The 17,351-nt window shown below is 38.2% G+C and overlaps 1 protein-coding gene across 1 annotated transcript in view; it reads left to right on the forward strand.

Moving 5' to 3' along the window:
- MPV17L2 (MPV17 mitochondrial inner membrane protein like 2) overlaps positions 1-17,351 on the forward strand; it is a 205,347-nt gene that overhangs the window by 178,263 nt on the left and 9,733 nt on the right. The window contains exons 3-4 of the mRNA XM_044090761.1: positions 12,138-12,214; positions 12,332-12,460. Of these exons, the coding sequence (XP_043946696.1) occupies positions 12,138-12,214; positions 12,332-12,460 (206 nt within the window). The remainder of the gene's footprint in view (positions 1-12,137; positions 12,215-12,331; positions 12,461-17,351) is intronic.

Here is a 17,351-nt window from a genome sequence, read left to right on the forward strand (position 1 = left end):
AGGTTGAGACTTCTGGAGTTGAGTAGCATTACTCTTAGTTTTTGGTTACCTGTGCTGGTTACGGTGGTTGGTTTGTCCTTTGAGCCTTGCCTAAAAAAGGCACTATGGGGACGGCAAGAGCCTTGGCTAGTATTCGAAAACCTAGGGGTGACAGGTGAAACCCATCTCTGGTAAAACAGCGAGGCTTGTCTATCATGTCATCCCAGGCAGACAGACACTGGATCCCCTTAGAATGACACCAGAAGCTTAGCCAATTGTTGAAATTGATAATTTTGTCTTTGTATTGTGGTATCATTCTAGGTGAAGGTAGTATGCTACTCAAGGTCAAGGTCATACCAGCTTGGGCTACATGATCAGAGAGCTCCTCAATGTCTCTTTTCATGTAGTCCAGGGAGGTACGTCTTAGATCATTCACACCAACATGTACAATGACAGCATCATACTTGTATTGTTCTGGAGTGACCTAAGTTCCTGTGTTATGTGGCGGATCCGAGCACCTGACAGGCAGCTGACAGTAACCTTCTCCTTGTTCAGCCTGGTGAGTGGAACATATGTGTGCCTTACTATAGAGTCTGCTATTACTAGCGTGTTAGGTATGGTGTCTTGCCTTAAGGGCTGAAGTGATTTATGTGTTTTCTGGCTTGTGTTTGGGGGTGCAGGTTGCTTGCTTGTCTGCTTTGGAGGGCACTGTTTCTTTTTCAGATTTGTACCTAGTGCCTCCGAATATGTTTTTGTGTATTTATGCGTATGTTTTGCCGGTGCTTGTTTTGTAGATTCATGTGTGACAGGTGGTGTGATGCAAGTGTGTCCCTTATCCTCTTGACTGTCTGTTACAGTCATGGGTTGAGAGCATTTAGCCTCCAGTCTGGCTGTGTATTTGCATCTCTCACAAGTGTTTGTGTCTAGAGGCAAGAGGAGTGGGTTGTCTGTATACATGAGGCAGTTGTGACACTGCCTCAGGATGCCCAATTCCACCAGATGAACTGGAGAGTACACCTGAAGCTGACCTCTGGACATGCTTTGAAGAGTAAATTGAACTTAAGTCCTGCAGACAGTCGAGGGTCTTATGCTATATTATAATAGTGCTGTCTAGGAAATTTGGAGAATAATAGTGCTGTCTAGATTAGGACAAGTGCTGATTTCTGTTTTGCAAGTGCTGCAGTAAGAGCAGCTGATCTGAAGCACTTGAGTTGAGGCTTGCCTAGTTCTAAGGGAAAATTTACAGAGACTGCTCTGTGTGCAAGACCACACAAAAAGAGAGTTGCAGGGTTTTTCCTCTAGATAAGTGAGGAAAGTGAGTACAAGAGCTGTTTTTCTCTAAGCAAGTGAGAAAAGTAAGTACAAAAACTGTTTTCCTCTAGGTAATGAGGAAGATAGAGTGCTATAGTAATTAGTAGCTTATTTAGTGCTTACAAGTTCTGAACAATTGCTGAGCATGAACAAGCAAATTTAAGTGCTAAAACTAAGAATCTGTATCTGCACTAGATGAGTTACAGGACAGAAACAAGTGCAAATACAGGCTTTCAAATCAGAAAGTTGAGAGAGATGGAAGAGATTGCCCAAACGGCCAATAACTACAAATTCTGGGCCAGAACCACTACTAATTTGGTAGACAGGTTACCCAGTGCTTACCACTCCCACTGATAAGCTAGAAGGCTTCCCTCCAACACAGAAAGGCTTGGAGGACTCAGAAGCTTACATACAGTCCTGGATACAGCAAATCTGTGTCTGGAACACTAGTTACAGGAAAGGTAGGAAACAGGCTTACAGTTTTTTTTTTTTTTTTTTTTTTTTTACAGAAAAGCAAAAACAGTAGTAAAAAAACAATTCACATGCAGTGCAAGCTAGCACACTTGAGTATGCAGCAATATTAGACCAAATCCAGTTTAAAAATGCAATTAAATTAAAAAGGACTAAAAGCAAGTGCAGAAAGAGTTTATTAGGTAGAATGTGGTAAAGAGATGGGACGGGGGAGTGTCCCAGATCAAATCTACTGTGGGGCGGGAAACTGCAAAAGCCACCAAATTTAAACTACAAACCAAAAATAGGGAGGGTGGGTGGGACAAAACAGTTTCAACAGAGATCTAAGCAAAAACTAAGAGTACAAATTTTAACACCAAAAAAAAAAATATTCTCAGCTCTGTATATTTGCCGATCAGTCTCTCAGAACAATGAGACAAGAGTTTCAGCACAGATCTAAGCAACAATTAAACTCTATAACCAAAAAAATATATACTCAGCTCTGTATAATTGCAGATAATATGTAAGGCAGTCTCTCAGAACACAGGTTCCAGAAACATAAAGCAGTAAAGTGAAGTACAGCAGGGTTACCGTAATGAAACACAGCTTACATTACAGATCTTGAATAGCACAAGTTCACTTTGCTGCAGTTCTTGTTGTATCTTGTCCTGATACAGCGTGTAGGTATTCAATGGATAACTTGGGGGGGTACGAACACAGTGTGTTTTGTGTAGAAGGGAAAACTGTAAAGAGAATGGAGAAAAAAAGTTGTTAGAGGGGAAGACAGAGAAGAGTGGAAGGAATTAACCTAATAGATACACAGTATATAGTTGGGAGACCTTAAACCATGAGCCAAGAGTTCACCCAAACCATTCAGTTGCATCTATGAAATAAAAGAAACATCCCTTGCAATTTCCTACTAAATATAATTAGCTTCTAAGAAAGAAGAGGACCGGGGGTGATTGGCTGACTTTTTTTAATCAGTAGCATCTGCCTAAGCTGATAACATTCAGATCTGTAGATAATTATCTTTATGCAAGGAGTCACCAGAATTAAGTAACCCACAAGGAACCGTATTAATACATTTGCCTAGGACTATGCAATACAGTGTTTCTGACCACTCTGTTCCACCTAATTTAAAAATATAGCTGAAATATACCTTACAAATGAGCAGAAAACAATGTAAACTTGAGTGGTGACCTAGCGACCATTGTCCCTGGTGATGTGCATGCCACTTCCTAGACGATGTAACATAAAGCAGTAAGGTAAAGTACAGAAGGGTTTCCACACTGACACACAACCTACATTACAGATCTTGAATAGCACATGTTCACTTTGCTGCAGTTCTTGTATCTTGTCCTGATACAGTGTGGTGATATTAAACGGTTAACTGTATTTGGGGGGGGGGGTGTTCATCAATGCAGTTTTTTTTGTGTAAAAGGAAAAGTGGCAAGCATAGAAACCAAGGGACAGGGCATCTCCTATAACTACAGAGATTTTGCTTTTTTAAAAAACTATTAAGAAAAATTCAATAAATATAGATAACCACTTATTAGGTAGAGTCTACTAATTTAGTATATGTAGGAATTTACATTTTTAACAAAACAGAAGAGACTATAAATTACAACTATGAAAAAAAGAATTTCTTTAAATAATTTAATTAATTCCTAGAATAAAAATAATTAAATATCACTTTATTTCCGAAGTTATTTTATGTAACTCTAGGTCATTGTATTACCACCTAATAAGAAACAAAACAATAAATTACTTATAAATTTTCTGTAGTATCTAAATAAATCTAGACTAAGTATAAATCATCACTTTATACCTTGAAAATACAAGGACCTAAGTACTGCAACTAGAAACTTATGCAAAAGTAGCAATTACAAAGATGATTTTCAATTGGTTAGATATCAGTTATATATCCAGTTGGAAAATATTACATTCTCACTAACTCAATGTTAAAGAAATTGAACTCTTTAGACTCAATAAATTCTAAATCACACAAACCCTTAGGTTCTTTCTCTTATCCAGTTCAAGCTGTGTTGAGTTTCCAGAATAGATACAAATTTTATTTGAAATTATTTTCAAACACTGGGAATTTGATAACTTAACCTTAAAATTCATTCAGTACTAGCTAAAGATAATTCTAACTTAAATAAAAATGTTTGGAGCTTTTCTCTAAAGATTATCTTGTATATATTTTTTTCTGAACAAAACAAAAAACAACTACTCTTCTCTATTAAAAATAATTCTTGGACCCTTAACTGGAATATGTTTACTTGGAATTTTTTTGTTCAGAGCTTTAACTCCAGTAAGGGTTGCCAATGATAAAAGAAAGTACTTTTGAATGTTGGAGATGTAATAAACATATTAGGGCTAATTGGTCTCATATCTGTTATGAATGCTTTATGGTTTACAATTTTTGGATAAAAGTTCAATTTTTTAAAGCTTTATGAAACAATACCTTCATTATAACAAAATAAATAGTTCACTTTAATATACTAGTAAAAAGAAAACTCAAAAAAGACTTTTGTTATCTAACCTGGACAATACTTGCTGTGGCCAGAAAAAAAAAAACTATTACAAGAAACTTGAAAATTTCTTCAGAATTAAAATTTGAAGACCTTCTTATCCTTGAAAGGACACAGCAATTAAAGAAACTATAGTAAAAGAGAGAAGAATGTATCCCAACAAATTGAATAATCCTTGGCTGAAGGTTTTGGTCCTTATTTTATCTTTTTCTTTCTATGTAATCATTTTGGATTGTTATTAAAGATTTCTTATTTGTCTTGATTTATTTATTATTACTTTGGTCTCAGGCTTAATGTATATATTGTAAATAGTTATATTTTAGTTATTTCTTTAAAACATGATTTATTTTATTCATATATTATATTACATTCCAAACCTTGGCACATTTGTAATCGTTTTTGAAAATCTTACTAAAATGTTTTAAGCAAAAAAAAAAATAGCTGTACACAGAGAGAGAGAGAGAGAGAGAGACTCCTAACATTTGAGTGTTGTGCAGCAGGAATTCTCCCAAAAGCAAGACTAGAAGTCAAGTATGAACAGTCCTGACTTCAGAAATGGTAGCCTGAGAGAGAAACCAGACCTCGCTGTGGACTGTTCCAAAGTTGAATAAGAGTCTGAGGACTTAATTTTTTGCATACAAAAAAGAAAATTAATAGCTCATGACATGCTCATTTTACTTTTCAGGTAAATTAATGCATATTTTGTCATGAATGTGTGTGAGGTATATGTGTGTGTGTGTGTGTATATATATATATAAAATTTATTTATTTATTCCAGTTTGATGACCGGGGAGGTCCACTGGGCTCGGGAAGCTAGTTTTCAGTGGAAGCCCGGGGAGAAAAGCTCCAACAATACATAGTTACATGAATAATTACTAAGAAACTTTGCATTACTGACAAATAAGCGGGTAGCATTCATAAAGAAACAAACAATTACAATTTTGTTTAGGTGTAAAAGACAGGCAAATGGCCTTGAGGCTAGATTTTACAGTATAGTTATTTATACATAATACAAATGAGCAAGGTTAGCTAGGTGAGAGGTTAGCCAGGAGTAAAAGTGGAGGAGACCTCGAGAGGTATAGGGTGAAGAGTACAGTCACATTTCCTGTTTGAGTAAAGGTGAGCATGAAGAAGAGTTTTAAAGTTTTCGAGGTTATTGCAGGTCCTAAGAGTGGAGGGAAGAGCATTCCATTTTTTGGCTAAGATGAAGGAAAGCAGAAGTTGACCAGCTGGGCGCTTGGGTTTGTGGATAGTGATTAGGTTTTGGTGGGTAGATCTAAGTGTTCTATGGGGAGTATTTGGTTGTAGGATATTGGATAGTGCAGGGCACTTAGTAGGTTGGAATAGTAGTCTATAGGCAGTCGTGGTTTGGCGAAAGTGAAGTTGGTTATGGAGTTCAAGCCAGTTTAATGAGTGAAGGGAGGAACAGTGATGAGAGGAAGATTTGGCTTTGGTAGCAAATCTGGAGATTTTATTGTAACATACTTCTAGTTTGGAGGATAGTGAGGAGGATAAATTAGTAAGCAGAGGGGTGCCATACAGTAGAGAGGGAAGGAGATAAGTAGTGGCGAGAGTTAGTCTGGTAGCAAGAGAGAGGAAGTGGTTGTTTCTATAAAGTAGGCCGAGTTTTATGTGGGTTTTCTTTATGTTTAGCTGGACGTGAGTATTAAATTTTAGGTGTTCAGCAATGGTTACACCAGGAAGTTTGGCGGAGAGAACGACCTCTAGAATGGAGTTGTTATGGCTGGTTATTTGGAATGAGTTTTTTCAATAGGGGAGGACTTAGAAGTAGAGAATAGAAGGATTTTAGTTTTGTTAGCATTTAATGAGAGGTGATTTTGGAGCATCCAGTTTTCGGTAGTTGAGAAGGCTGTTTGTGTCAGTAGTTGGAGATCTGTTAAGTTGGAGGCGTAGCAGATCAAAGTAGAATCGTCAGCATATTGAACAATTTTAGTATTGGGCATGGCCTTGTAAAAGTCGTTAATAAAGATGTTGAATAGAATTGGGCCAAGTATGGATCCTTGGGGTACTCCAGTGGGGGTAGGACAGAAGGTGGAGGTGCCCTGGGACCTGTCGGAAAGATAGCTGGAGAACCAGGAGAGAGTTTTGTAGGAGAGATTGAGATTAGACAGATGATTTAGAAGGTGGGTGTGTGAAATGGTATCAAAAGCTTTAGATAAGTCCAGCAGAACTGAGGATACTAAATTACCAGAGTCACGGGCTAAATTGACAGTATGTAAGAAGGAGAGAAGAGCGGTGTTGGTGCTATGTCCTGGGTGGAAGCCGTGTTGGGTAGGAGAGAGTAGCTGGTGTTTGGTAAAGCATGGCAAGAGCTGAAGGTAGATGCATTTTTCAAGGAATTTAGAGAGAGGGGAAAGGATGGCTATGGGGCGGAAATTAGATATGTTACAGTTTTTACCACCTTTGTGAAGTGGAAGAATATATGCAGAGCGCCATAGTTAGAGTACATTGGATTCAAGTAGGGATCTATTGATCAGGATGCTAATAGGGAGAGCAATACCACCGGAGGCTATTTTTAAGGAGGAGGAGGGAATGTTGTCGGGGGCATTGGAGCAAGGCTTTAGTTTAGAGAGTGGTTTCTTTATTTGGTAGGTGGAGATGGGTTTGAGTTCGAAAGTAGGGGGGAAGAGGAAGGAGAAGATGTTTGGTTGGGGTGGGGTTGAGGGTGGTTGTTGGTAAAGGTCTTGGTTAGCTCGGCAATAAAAGTGGTGAAGGTGTTGAATAGTGAGGCAATTTCAAGATCAGATTTGCTGAAGTCGGGGCAGGGATAGTTTTTAGTACCTGGCCTAAGGAGAGAGTTGATAAGAGTTCCAAAATTTTTTTTGGTTTTTTGCATGATTTGTTTGCATTTTGATGTAGTAGGACTTTTTATCTTTGATAACTTTTTTGGCAAGGTTTCTTAGCCGTTTGTATTCAAGTAAGATGTCTGGTTGTTTAGTTTGGAGGTATGTTTTCCAGGTTTTTTCTCTTTGTAGCATAATCTTTTTGGCGTCTTTGGTAAGCCACGGGGTGGTCTTGGTTTTTTACTCTTTTTGTTCTTACTGGAGCTAGAGATTTAAGGACATTTAAGAAAGTTGAATTGAAAAAGTCAATGGCTGAGTCTAATGGAAGAGTTTTCAGGGGGTTCCAATTGGTATTCCTGAATGAATCAGAGAAAGTCGTAGGGTTAAAGTTAGAGGTTCCGAGTGTGGATAAACTGGTGGGAGTGTGGGTGGTGAGGGAAGCTTGATGGGTGAAGGCAGGGAGATGGTCTCCTAATGGGTCTGGTATGACACCATATTGTATCACTTTATTGGGATGAGATACTAGGATCCAGTCTAGTATGGAGCCTGGGGGGGGTTGGTTTTGTTGGGTCTAGTGATGGTGTTAGTAAGTTGAGTGTAGTTAAATAGATTGATTGACATGGTGGGGTTAGGGTTGTTGATTTTTGTTCCAGTCTATATTTACATCACCCAATATGTAGGTTTCCAGTTTAATATCTGAGGAGGCCCAGGACAAGATGTCTTCCAGGGTGTTGGTGTTGTTACCGGGAGGAATATAGAGGGAAATGAAGCAGTTGCTTTTATGATTGTTAATTTTTAGAAGGCCTGCTACAAGTTCAGCATTATTGAAAGAAGGGATGGAATTAGGATATGGAGTAAAGGACAGCTGGTTGGAGTAGACTAGTGCAACACCGCCACTTCGAGTACTTAGGCAGTCAGATCGAAGTGATTGAAATCCAGGAGGAAGGAATTCAGAGTCAGCTATGTGAGGTTTTAGCCAGGTTTCAGAGATGGCTACAATGTCAGGTGAGTTGCGAGTGAGCCAGGCATGAAAGTAGGTTGTTTTATTTTTTTAGGCTTTGGGTGTTGATGGTGAGGAATTTGAGGTATTTATTGGTGGAATTATTGTGGGAGCTAGTGTGGTTAGTAGGAGAGAAGTTTGGTCCTGGATTAGGGTGAATGTCACTGGCTAAGCAGAGGTAAGTGAGATAAGGAATAAGTTGTTTTGGTTTGTACTTAGAAGTGTCTGGTAAAGAAAAGGTCTGGGTTTGTAGTATATAGTAGTGATTGGGAGAAGTTTTACTTTGAAGAGGAGGGAAAGGTGGGAGGGAACTAAAGAGGCTGAGATGTTGTGGAAGTGTGTGGGAGGTGGGGAGGCAGAGGTGGAGGGTATAGATGGAAGTGAGTATAGGAGGTGGCATGGTATAGAGAAGTAGAAGAAGGATGAGGATGGATGTGGAAATAAAGGTTTTAGGAGTAGGAGAGTGCATGATAGGTGGGGCCTGTTGGATGTAAGAGAGAGGAAGTTAAGGGACTTGGGAGGGAAGGGGTGAGGTAGTGAGAGGCAGGTGGGAAGGGGTGAGGTAGTGAGAGGCAGGTGGGGTGGAGGGAAAGTGTTGAAGATTGGTCGGTGGAGAGAGGGAGGGATGTTAGGAGGAGAATAAATGTAGGAGCACTGGGGGTGGGTGAGATTTGGGGGTAGGGGAGCAGAGTGAGCCCACAGGACGAACGGAGCGGGTCAGAAACAAGGAAATGGAAGAGCAAGTCAGCGAGGAACAATCAGTGAGGTGAGTAGTAAGCACAGAGCAGCAAGGCTCAGGAGTAAGGTGCAGTTCTGCTAAGAGAGATTGAGGGGGAGAAGGGAGGCTACAGAAGGTAGGGCAGGGCAATAGAGCAAGTAGGACAGACAAATATCCAGTAGCTTGATTTACTTTACAATAAAGTATTTAAAAGTAGGTTAATGCTGCCATCTAGTGGACAGATCAGTTAATAGCAGAGGAGTGCTAGGTACCTACGAGGGGTAAGGGACTGGAGAGAGCAGGTTGAGTAGGCTCTGCGGTAGGCTGCTAGCATGCACACACAGTATTACAATATTGCTATTGGATGTGCACACAACTTTCTAAAAAGGTACATACACTTTGGTTCTTTTGAGTGTTAGTACAGGTTCTGCTCAGGGGTCCAGTACAGATGGATGCCAACAGTCAGGAAATTAAGGAAATCTCAAGGCAGGGATACACCAGGGAATGATATACAAGCGGCAGGACAAAACGCTGGTTCTTTTGAGTGTTAGTACAGGTTCTGCTCAGGGGACCACGACAGCACTGGGAAAGTAAGCATTCGCTTTAGATGGATGTCAACAGTCAGGAAATTCAGGATTCAGATATTGGTACAGTTTTTATGCCACTCAAAAGTTGTACATATCTTACATGAACAATACCATTAAATACTGCTTATCCAAATTCGGTCAGTAGACAACAACAATTCACAGACAAAAAAATTAAATGCTATTAATTCTAGTCTCAAACTCGGACCAGTCTATTCAGCTCGCCGTCTTAGTATCTTCAGCCGTTGAATTCAAATTTGGTTCATCCAACAGGTGACCATTTTGACGAAGCTGTTGTGTATCCTGCCGGTACTGTTATCGCAAAGCTGCTTCTGATGCACTATTATTCTTCCTTTGGGGTCACACCAGATGAAACCATCTCCTCTTTCATAATAAACAGGCAAAGATGGTCTACTGGGATGTTATACCCTACAGAAATCATGTTCTCATAGTTCTGCACCATCACCTCTGTGTGTGTGTTGTGTGTGTGTGTGTGTGTGTGTGTGTGTATATATATATATATATATATATATATATATATATATATATATATATATCTATGTTAAAATGCCAGGTTTTGTGATATAAAAAATGAGACCACAATAAAACATTTCAAAACTTTTTCCCACCTTTAATGTGACCTATAACCTGTACAATTCAATTGAAAAGCAAACAAATCTGTTTGGGGAAAAAATATAAAAATAAATGTACAATAAGCTGGTTGCATAAGTCTGCACACCCTTAAACTAATTTTATTTATTTATTTACATTGATTGCCTGGGAGTGTCCGACTGGACGTAGGTCCATTTTCAGCGGAGGCCCGGAGAGAAAAGCTTCACAGTTAAAATAAACAGACAGTAGTTACATTGCATTACATAGCGATTAACAATTTGATTAACATAGCAATTAATTACAAAACATATTTACAGATGAAGAACATAGTGCATCAGTAGACAACTAGAATCTTTATCTGCGAAGTACAAAACAGACATTAACAAATGTTAAAATAAGAAGTTCCTGCTGTATAATAAGTACTAGGCTTATGAGCATCTGAGCTTGCTATAATCAAGGTAGTTAGTGGGGTGGAAAGAAAGGTTAGTGGTTGGATGGGGTGGGTGATTAGAGTGCGAGTTGCAAGGGCATATTACTTTGTTAAAGCACCTTTTGATTTAATTACAGCATTCAGTCTTCTTGAATTGTAGTCTACCAGCATGGCATATGTTGACTTGGCAATATTTGCCCACTCTTCCTTGCAAAAGCACTCCAAATCTTTGATTGCAAGGGCATCTGTTGTGCACAGCCCTCTTAAGGCCATCCCACAGATTTTCTATTGGATTTAGGTCTGGGCTCTGTCCGGGCCATTCCAAAACTTTAATTTTCTTCTGGTGAAGCCATTCTTTTGTTTATTTGAATGTATGATTGGGGTCATTGTTATGTTGAAATGAGAAATTCCTCTTCATCTTCAGCTTTCTAGCAGATGCCCGAAGGTTTTGAGCCAGAAGTGACCGGTATTTGGAACTGTTCATAATTCCCTCCACCTTGACTAAAAAGCCTCATTTCCAGCTGAAAGAAAGCAACCCCAAAGTATGATACTGCCACCACCATGCTTCACCGTGTGGATGGTGTTCTTTTAGTGATGCAAAGTGTTTTAGTGCAAAACGTACCTTTTGGAATTGTGGCCAAAAAGTTCAACCTTGGTCTTACCAGACATAACACATTTTCCCACATGCTTTTGGGAGACTTGATGTATTGTTTTGCAAATTTTAGCCGGGTCTGGATGTTTCTTCTGTGTAAGAAAAGGGTTCTGTCTTGCAACCCTACCCCATAGCCCAGACATATGGAGAATATGGGAGATTGTTGTTGCATGTAGTACACAACTAGTACTTGCCAGAAATTCCTGCAGCTGCTTCAGTGTTGCTGTAGGTCTCTTGGCAACCTCCCTGACCAGTTTTCGTCTTGTCTTTTCATCAGTTTTGGAGGGACATCCAGTTCTTTGCAACGTCACTGTTGTCCCAAATTTTCTCTACTTTTTGATGATGGTCTTCACTGTGTTCTAGGATCCATCCATTGCTGTGGAAAGTTTTTTGTACTCTTTTGACTGATACCTTTCAACAAGTGAAAGCAGGGGGGCAAGCCCCCTTGTACCTCCCCCCCCCACCCTCTGCTACTTGTATATATCCACTCCAAGATTGCACTTCACTACACTAAGTGCAGTCTTGGAGTTGATAGGGAGTGTGGGGGGTGCAGGAGGCTTGCCCTCCTGCTTACACTTGGTGGAAAGTGCTATGATTTATGTTGTTTGAACTCAGTATATGTATGATATGTGTTTTCAGTGTTTTGAGTTTTCAGTGTTTTGGTCTTCTATATTATGAAATTTTCTCATTTTCAATGTTTTGAGTTTTCAGTATTATGAAGTGAATCTATATATATATATATATATATATATATATATATATATATATATATATATATATATTAGAGAGAGAGAGAGATGGATACATAAAATGCATATTTAGATGACATTTAGTTTCTGTTATTTATTAAGCCTTCTGACATGACACTATGTTGGGGATAATAAGCTAAGAAACAATGCAGAAAGTGGATGAATTCCATTAATATTTGTGGGAGGTAACTAGCCCTCAGAAGCCATATATGTTATACTTAGAGAACTATAAAGTTGCATTTCACTTTTATCTCTGTCATTTTTCCTTTAGTGCTGTTAGATGTTTAATTGTGGTGTTTTACATTTTTACATAGGAACTGGATTGATGGAAGGCAGTGGACTGAAAAAGAGCTGGCAGGAATTCATGGACAAATTTGTGGAATTTTATAAAGTAAGTAGGATGATTCAACACACAAGATTTTGATTAGTGTCCCGTAATCATCTGTTGCTGTTGACTAAATATTTTTTTTTTTTGCAAGTAGTCCTAATCATGTTTTATTTTTCCTAGGTTGACTGGTGTGTGTGGCCACCAGCCCAAGTAGTCAATTTCTTTTTCATCGCACCTAGGTTTCGAGTGATTTACGTAGAAATGGTTACACTGGGATATGATACCTACCTCTCATATCTCAAACATCGAGTAAGTCCACTGTGCAGTTTACATACAGAAAAATTGTGTGATGATATTTTGCAGAAAGTCCATTTTTCTCGTACAAGTGTGCTTACATTTTACTAATTTTCATAAACAACACTGTACTCTTTTAAATTCTCTTGTTGCACTGATAACCCTGCTGTGACTCGCGTGTTTGTTTGTGGGTTTTTTCTCCTTTATTTAGTAACCTTTTGTCACTTCTGTCACTTTGTTTTAGAAAATTTCTCTATCTTTTGAGTGCTGGGAGAAAGAATCTTGAGATTTGGTTTTCTCAAATGAAGAGTAGGAATTTTAGTTATTCCAAGTGTAGGTTCTTATGGAATGAAAAATGTTTTATTTTTTTCTTTTGTCTTAGACCCCTTTTTACTTATACATATTAAAATATAACTTTATATGTAACTTTATTAAATTATTTTTTCTAGAATTTGGAATTACACTTATTGAATGTTAATAGTCTAAATAATGCACAAAAAGGCAAATTTACTAAAATATTTAGAACTAAACAAACCACATTGTATTCCTTCAAATGATGCATTTTCGTATGAAGCTGACAATCAGTTTTGGAATTTTAATAAGTACATGACTTTAGTTTAATCATTTAAATCTAAAAAAGAGGGGTAGCTATATTATGGAAAAAAAGAGATTCAAATGCCTCAAATTTTATTTAAACATAAAGAAAAAGAGGGTTTATTCACTTTGATCATACTAAAGTATTGTGATTGAATTTAAATAACATTAAACTATTTAAATCTCACTTAAGAAGTATTTAAAGTTTTTTTTTTTATCTGTATTGTGTTTTTTAAAATGTGGCAACCATATGATCGTGTGATTTCTATCGTGACTTTTTTACCACGTGACTTTTTAACTGCTGCTATTTAAATGTAGTTCAAACAATGTGGTTTTACTTGAAGAAGTTTATATTTAATAAAAGCGCTAATCCACTGTATTTGCAATGTTTTGCATTTTACTGCACATTTACTAGCTGTTGTATCTATCGGAGTCTCTCTGGCCTGCGGGTTTCTTATTTTTATTGACTTTTTACAGTTGCTGCACTTTGGCCACATTTTACATATAGTATATATTGATCCATTTATTTATGTATTTGTTTGCTTTGGAGCAAATTATTTTTATCCATTTTTTTTTGGTTGGTTTGCCCTTCAAGTTTTGTTTTCCGTTGGGCATTCTCTGTCTTCTTATCAGATCTAATGATTCTACAGAATGTGTTTAGATGGGGACTGCATAACAGAGGAGAGAGGGTTATGCTGGAGACTGTTTTCCTTTTTGGACTGATTTAAGTGTTTTGCCATGTGTAGTTAACACATTTCGTAAAGTAAAGCTTCTTTGATCCGATGTTTTTGCATTGTGCATTTCCTGTTTTTTTTTTTGTATATTTTAGAAATCATATTTTTTTCTCTTATCACTTGGTAAGAATATTGTGAGATACATGTCACCAAGAAGACACTCTGTCTGATATGAATACAGTATCTTGAGATTGTTTTTATTTCTCATTAAGAGCAGGTATTATTTCTGTACTGAGCTTGCTTTTGTGGAATAATGTTTTGCTAAATATGCATGTCTGCAGATCTAACGTTAACATTTTTCTTTTATCGTACTGTGGTAATCTCTCCCAAAACCTATTTTTGCTCTCCTTGCAGTTAACTGACGGCACTGCGATCCACTGATATTATGTTTTTCTTTTGCGTCTGTGACTTATCCTTCATTTTTAACTCTAATAATAATTTGACTTTATGTTGTTTATCTGACATTATGACAGGCTGTGTTATCCCCATATTTTGTTTTGATATATTTTGCTTTATCTGTATTGCTGCTTTGTTTATTCTATACCCATAATCCCATGAAAAGAAGGTATTTACTTTCAGTCTGATTACCAGAAATAAATACAGATGAATCACCATAGTCTTTGTGAATATAGCTTCAGTAATGAATTGTTTAACTGATCTGAACTTTTGTCACAGTTAGAAGCACAGCATAAAAATAACTAGCCTTAATTTTGCAGTGAAATAATAACTCACCCATATCAAGGCAGTATGATTTCAGGTAAGCTCTGGCCATGGAAATCTTATTTTTTTAACTAAAAAAAAAAAGTGGCATTATGCCAGCACTCTGCCACATAGGCATGACTACTACTTTAAAAATTGTGCCACACCAATGAAGCAAAGTCATGTCATCCTGCTGCAGGAGGAAGTAGCTAAGTATGTATGATTCTTACACTGCTGCTGCTGCAGTCCACCTATTATGGTGTAGTTTTTTTCCCAATGTTATTTGGTATTCAGAACACAGTAACCAATTACAGTAATTCTTAACTGATTTGCCATTGCAGCTAGGTAGGTGAAGTGGCTCAGAGGCCCTTTTCATGTGTGACCTGTGATCTAGAGAGCCATGCAAAATGTCAAGAAGATAGCAGATTCACTAGACACTGATATGGACATGATGTGGGTGCATAAGATTTCTACTTGGGAAAAGTATATCATTGGAACTGAGGCACAAGGACAGGGAGAGATGAGGGGCCATCAGGTTAGTTCTTTGTTCAGCTTTATTTAACCTGGACGTGATAAAAGATGTTCCATTTATTATGTGATGAAAGATATTTGTTATTTGCTTTTTTTTAATATTGTTGACCAGGTTAAACCCCACTATGATTGTGGCCTTTTTCCAAGGGAGACCTAATTTATGCTTATAGACGTGGGGAAATATGGCCAGGACATCTGAGAAACACCAACTATTTTTGATAGGTGCAGTGAGATCTTCTAGAATCACCTAAGCTGCCAGTAGTTTAGGCAGATGGAACTTCGGTTTAATATCTCATCCAGGGGACAGCAAGCACCTCCATGTCCCGCACTAATGCTGTATAACAGTATCAATATTGTAGCATGAATCCAGGCACTTATGTGGGAAGGGAACCCACAGCCTTCTGATCTCACTAGTATCACAGGTGTATCTGCAACCTTCTGAACCCAGAGTGCATTTTGTGGAAACCCTTGGAACCAGCTGCCTGAATGGATAATACTTGGTGATCCCAGAGGACCTTGCAGGAGGGTATGGGAGGCTGGAAAGGAATGGACAACACTAGCTAGAAGCAGTTTGTAGCTAAACCGTTGCCTTCTGCAGTTACATAATGTAGTGTGATGTAACAGCATGCCTAAAATTCATCTGATTTAGGTTTTTCCTGCTTATTTTGCACTATTGAATCCTTTCACTGAAAACACATAAGCACATTCTCTATATTGCAGACACTAATTTCCTGTTAAATTCAACAACATCCAGACTCTGCTATGTATGTACTTTGCAAAGTGTGGTACATCAGATACATGTAGATGCAGCAGGAGTGCCATCTTGTGGTTTGACAGAACACAAACCATAGAACACAGTTGTATATCTCAAGAAATGCCACCAGCAGCCCTAGCAGGAGGATAAAAATATTGTTTTGTGAGCTGAGAGAATAAACTAAGTTGCTAGAGTGGTGCATAGCATTCTAAGCTTGGACTACAAGTACAAACTTGCTTTGAATGTAACCCATAACAAACAAAACAATTCTCTGTGGACATCACACAGATGCCATTAAAAGAAAAAGTATCAGAAAGGAGGAAAAGTCCCCCCTCCCCCCAATATCCTCTGCATGCACCTCAGTCTGCTTGTAATCACCTCTGAGATCACTGCGTAATGGAAGAAGGGGGATATATCCCCCACTGCAGTGATTTAAGCCAGTTCCCTTGGCCATTGATAGAAAATGAGATAGCAGAATTATCAGATTCAGTCACCGGCTAAATTATGACTGCAGTCACTCGCATACATAGCACTTGATTGGAATACAGATGACAATTTAAATGACTCCCTCGTATTGGAGATTGGAGTTAGTACTTTAGCAAGTGATGGCAAACAGACAAGATGATTATGTTTAGTGAAAAGAATTCTTAGTTGCAGTGCAGTGATATCAAAACAAATGGGAAATCTAGCAAGATAGATGAAGGCTTGTGGGAGAATAACAGCACTTACTGTATTGTTCTTTGCATTTTAATGGCTGCTGCCTAAAGTATGTTGGATATCAGTATATGGCATAGAAATGTAAGGGCAAGCTGTTTGGAAAATATGTATGGTTAAGACTACACTGTGAATAGGACTGCAGGCTCAGTTATTTAATAGTTTACAGTTACTCACCTGATAGGGTGTCTATCACCAGCAGTTGTACAGGAGAACTTTGCACCTTATAAGAGAAGGGCCCAGGTGGAATCAGTGTCTGTTTTGGCAAGCACCTTGACTGCAGAGTGAGAAATAGATCATGTGCTTCATTCCCACTGCTGTAGTAGCTTTTAGGTTATATGGATTCTGTATTGCCCCAAGACACAACAACTGGCCAGCTTTCAGAACCACTGGCTTCCTCCCACAGTGACGGCTGATTGGGTAGCCTGTTGGAGGGAAAATCAGCTGTCAGAGTGGAATTACTTTCTGCGAGACTTTACAAAAGCAGTAGTTGGCACTTAATCTCCTTTTCTGATGGACAAGTCACTTTTGGGGAAACCGTCCACACAGAAATGTTAATGATATATGTAAAATAAATAGTTTTATTTTACTTTAGTGCTTCTTGCCCTTAAAGAAACTTGATATTTATCCAGTATCTGATGTTTCTTATCAGGGACCACTTTTTTAGCTTTAGCTAATTTTGAGGGCCTATTTTCTTGAAAAATGTATTGCTGATGCTTACTTCAGTGTTTTAAAGCTGAAGTCCTATAAGGGGAAGTGTTTAACATGGTGCAAGGAATATGTCAAGTGAAGTAGTGCTTTTGTTCACACTCTGATAATTTAACTGCTATTCTTTGCTTTCAGACTTTTTTTTTCTGAAAGAATTTCTGACAGGTTTTTC

Source organism: Protopterus annectens, chromosome 13.part0 (genome assembly GCF_019279795.1).
Source record: "Protopterus annectens isolate FY-2018-M chromosome 13.part0, PAN1.0, whole genome shotgun sequence".
NCBI lineage: Eukaryota > Metazoa > Chordata > Ceratodontiformes > Protopteridae > Protopterus > Protopterus annectens.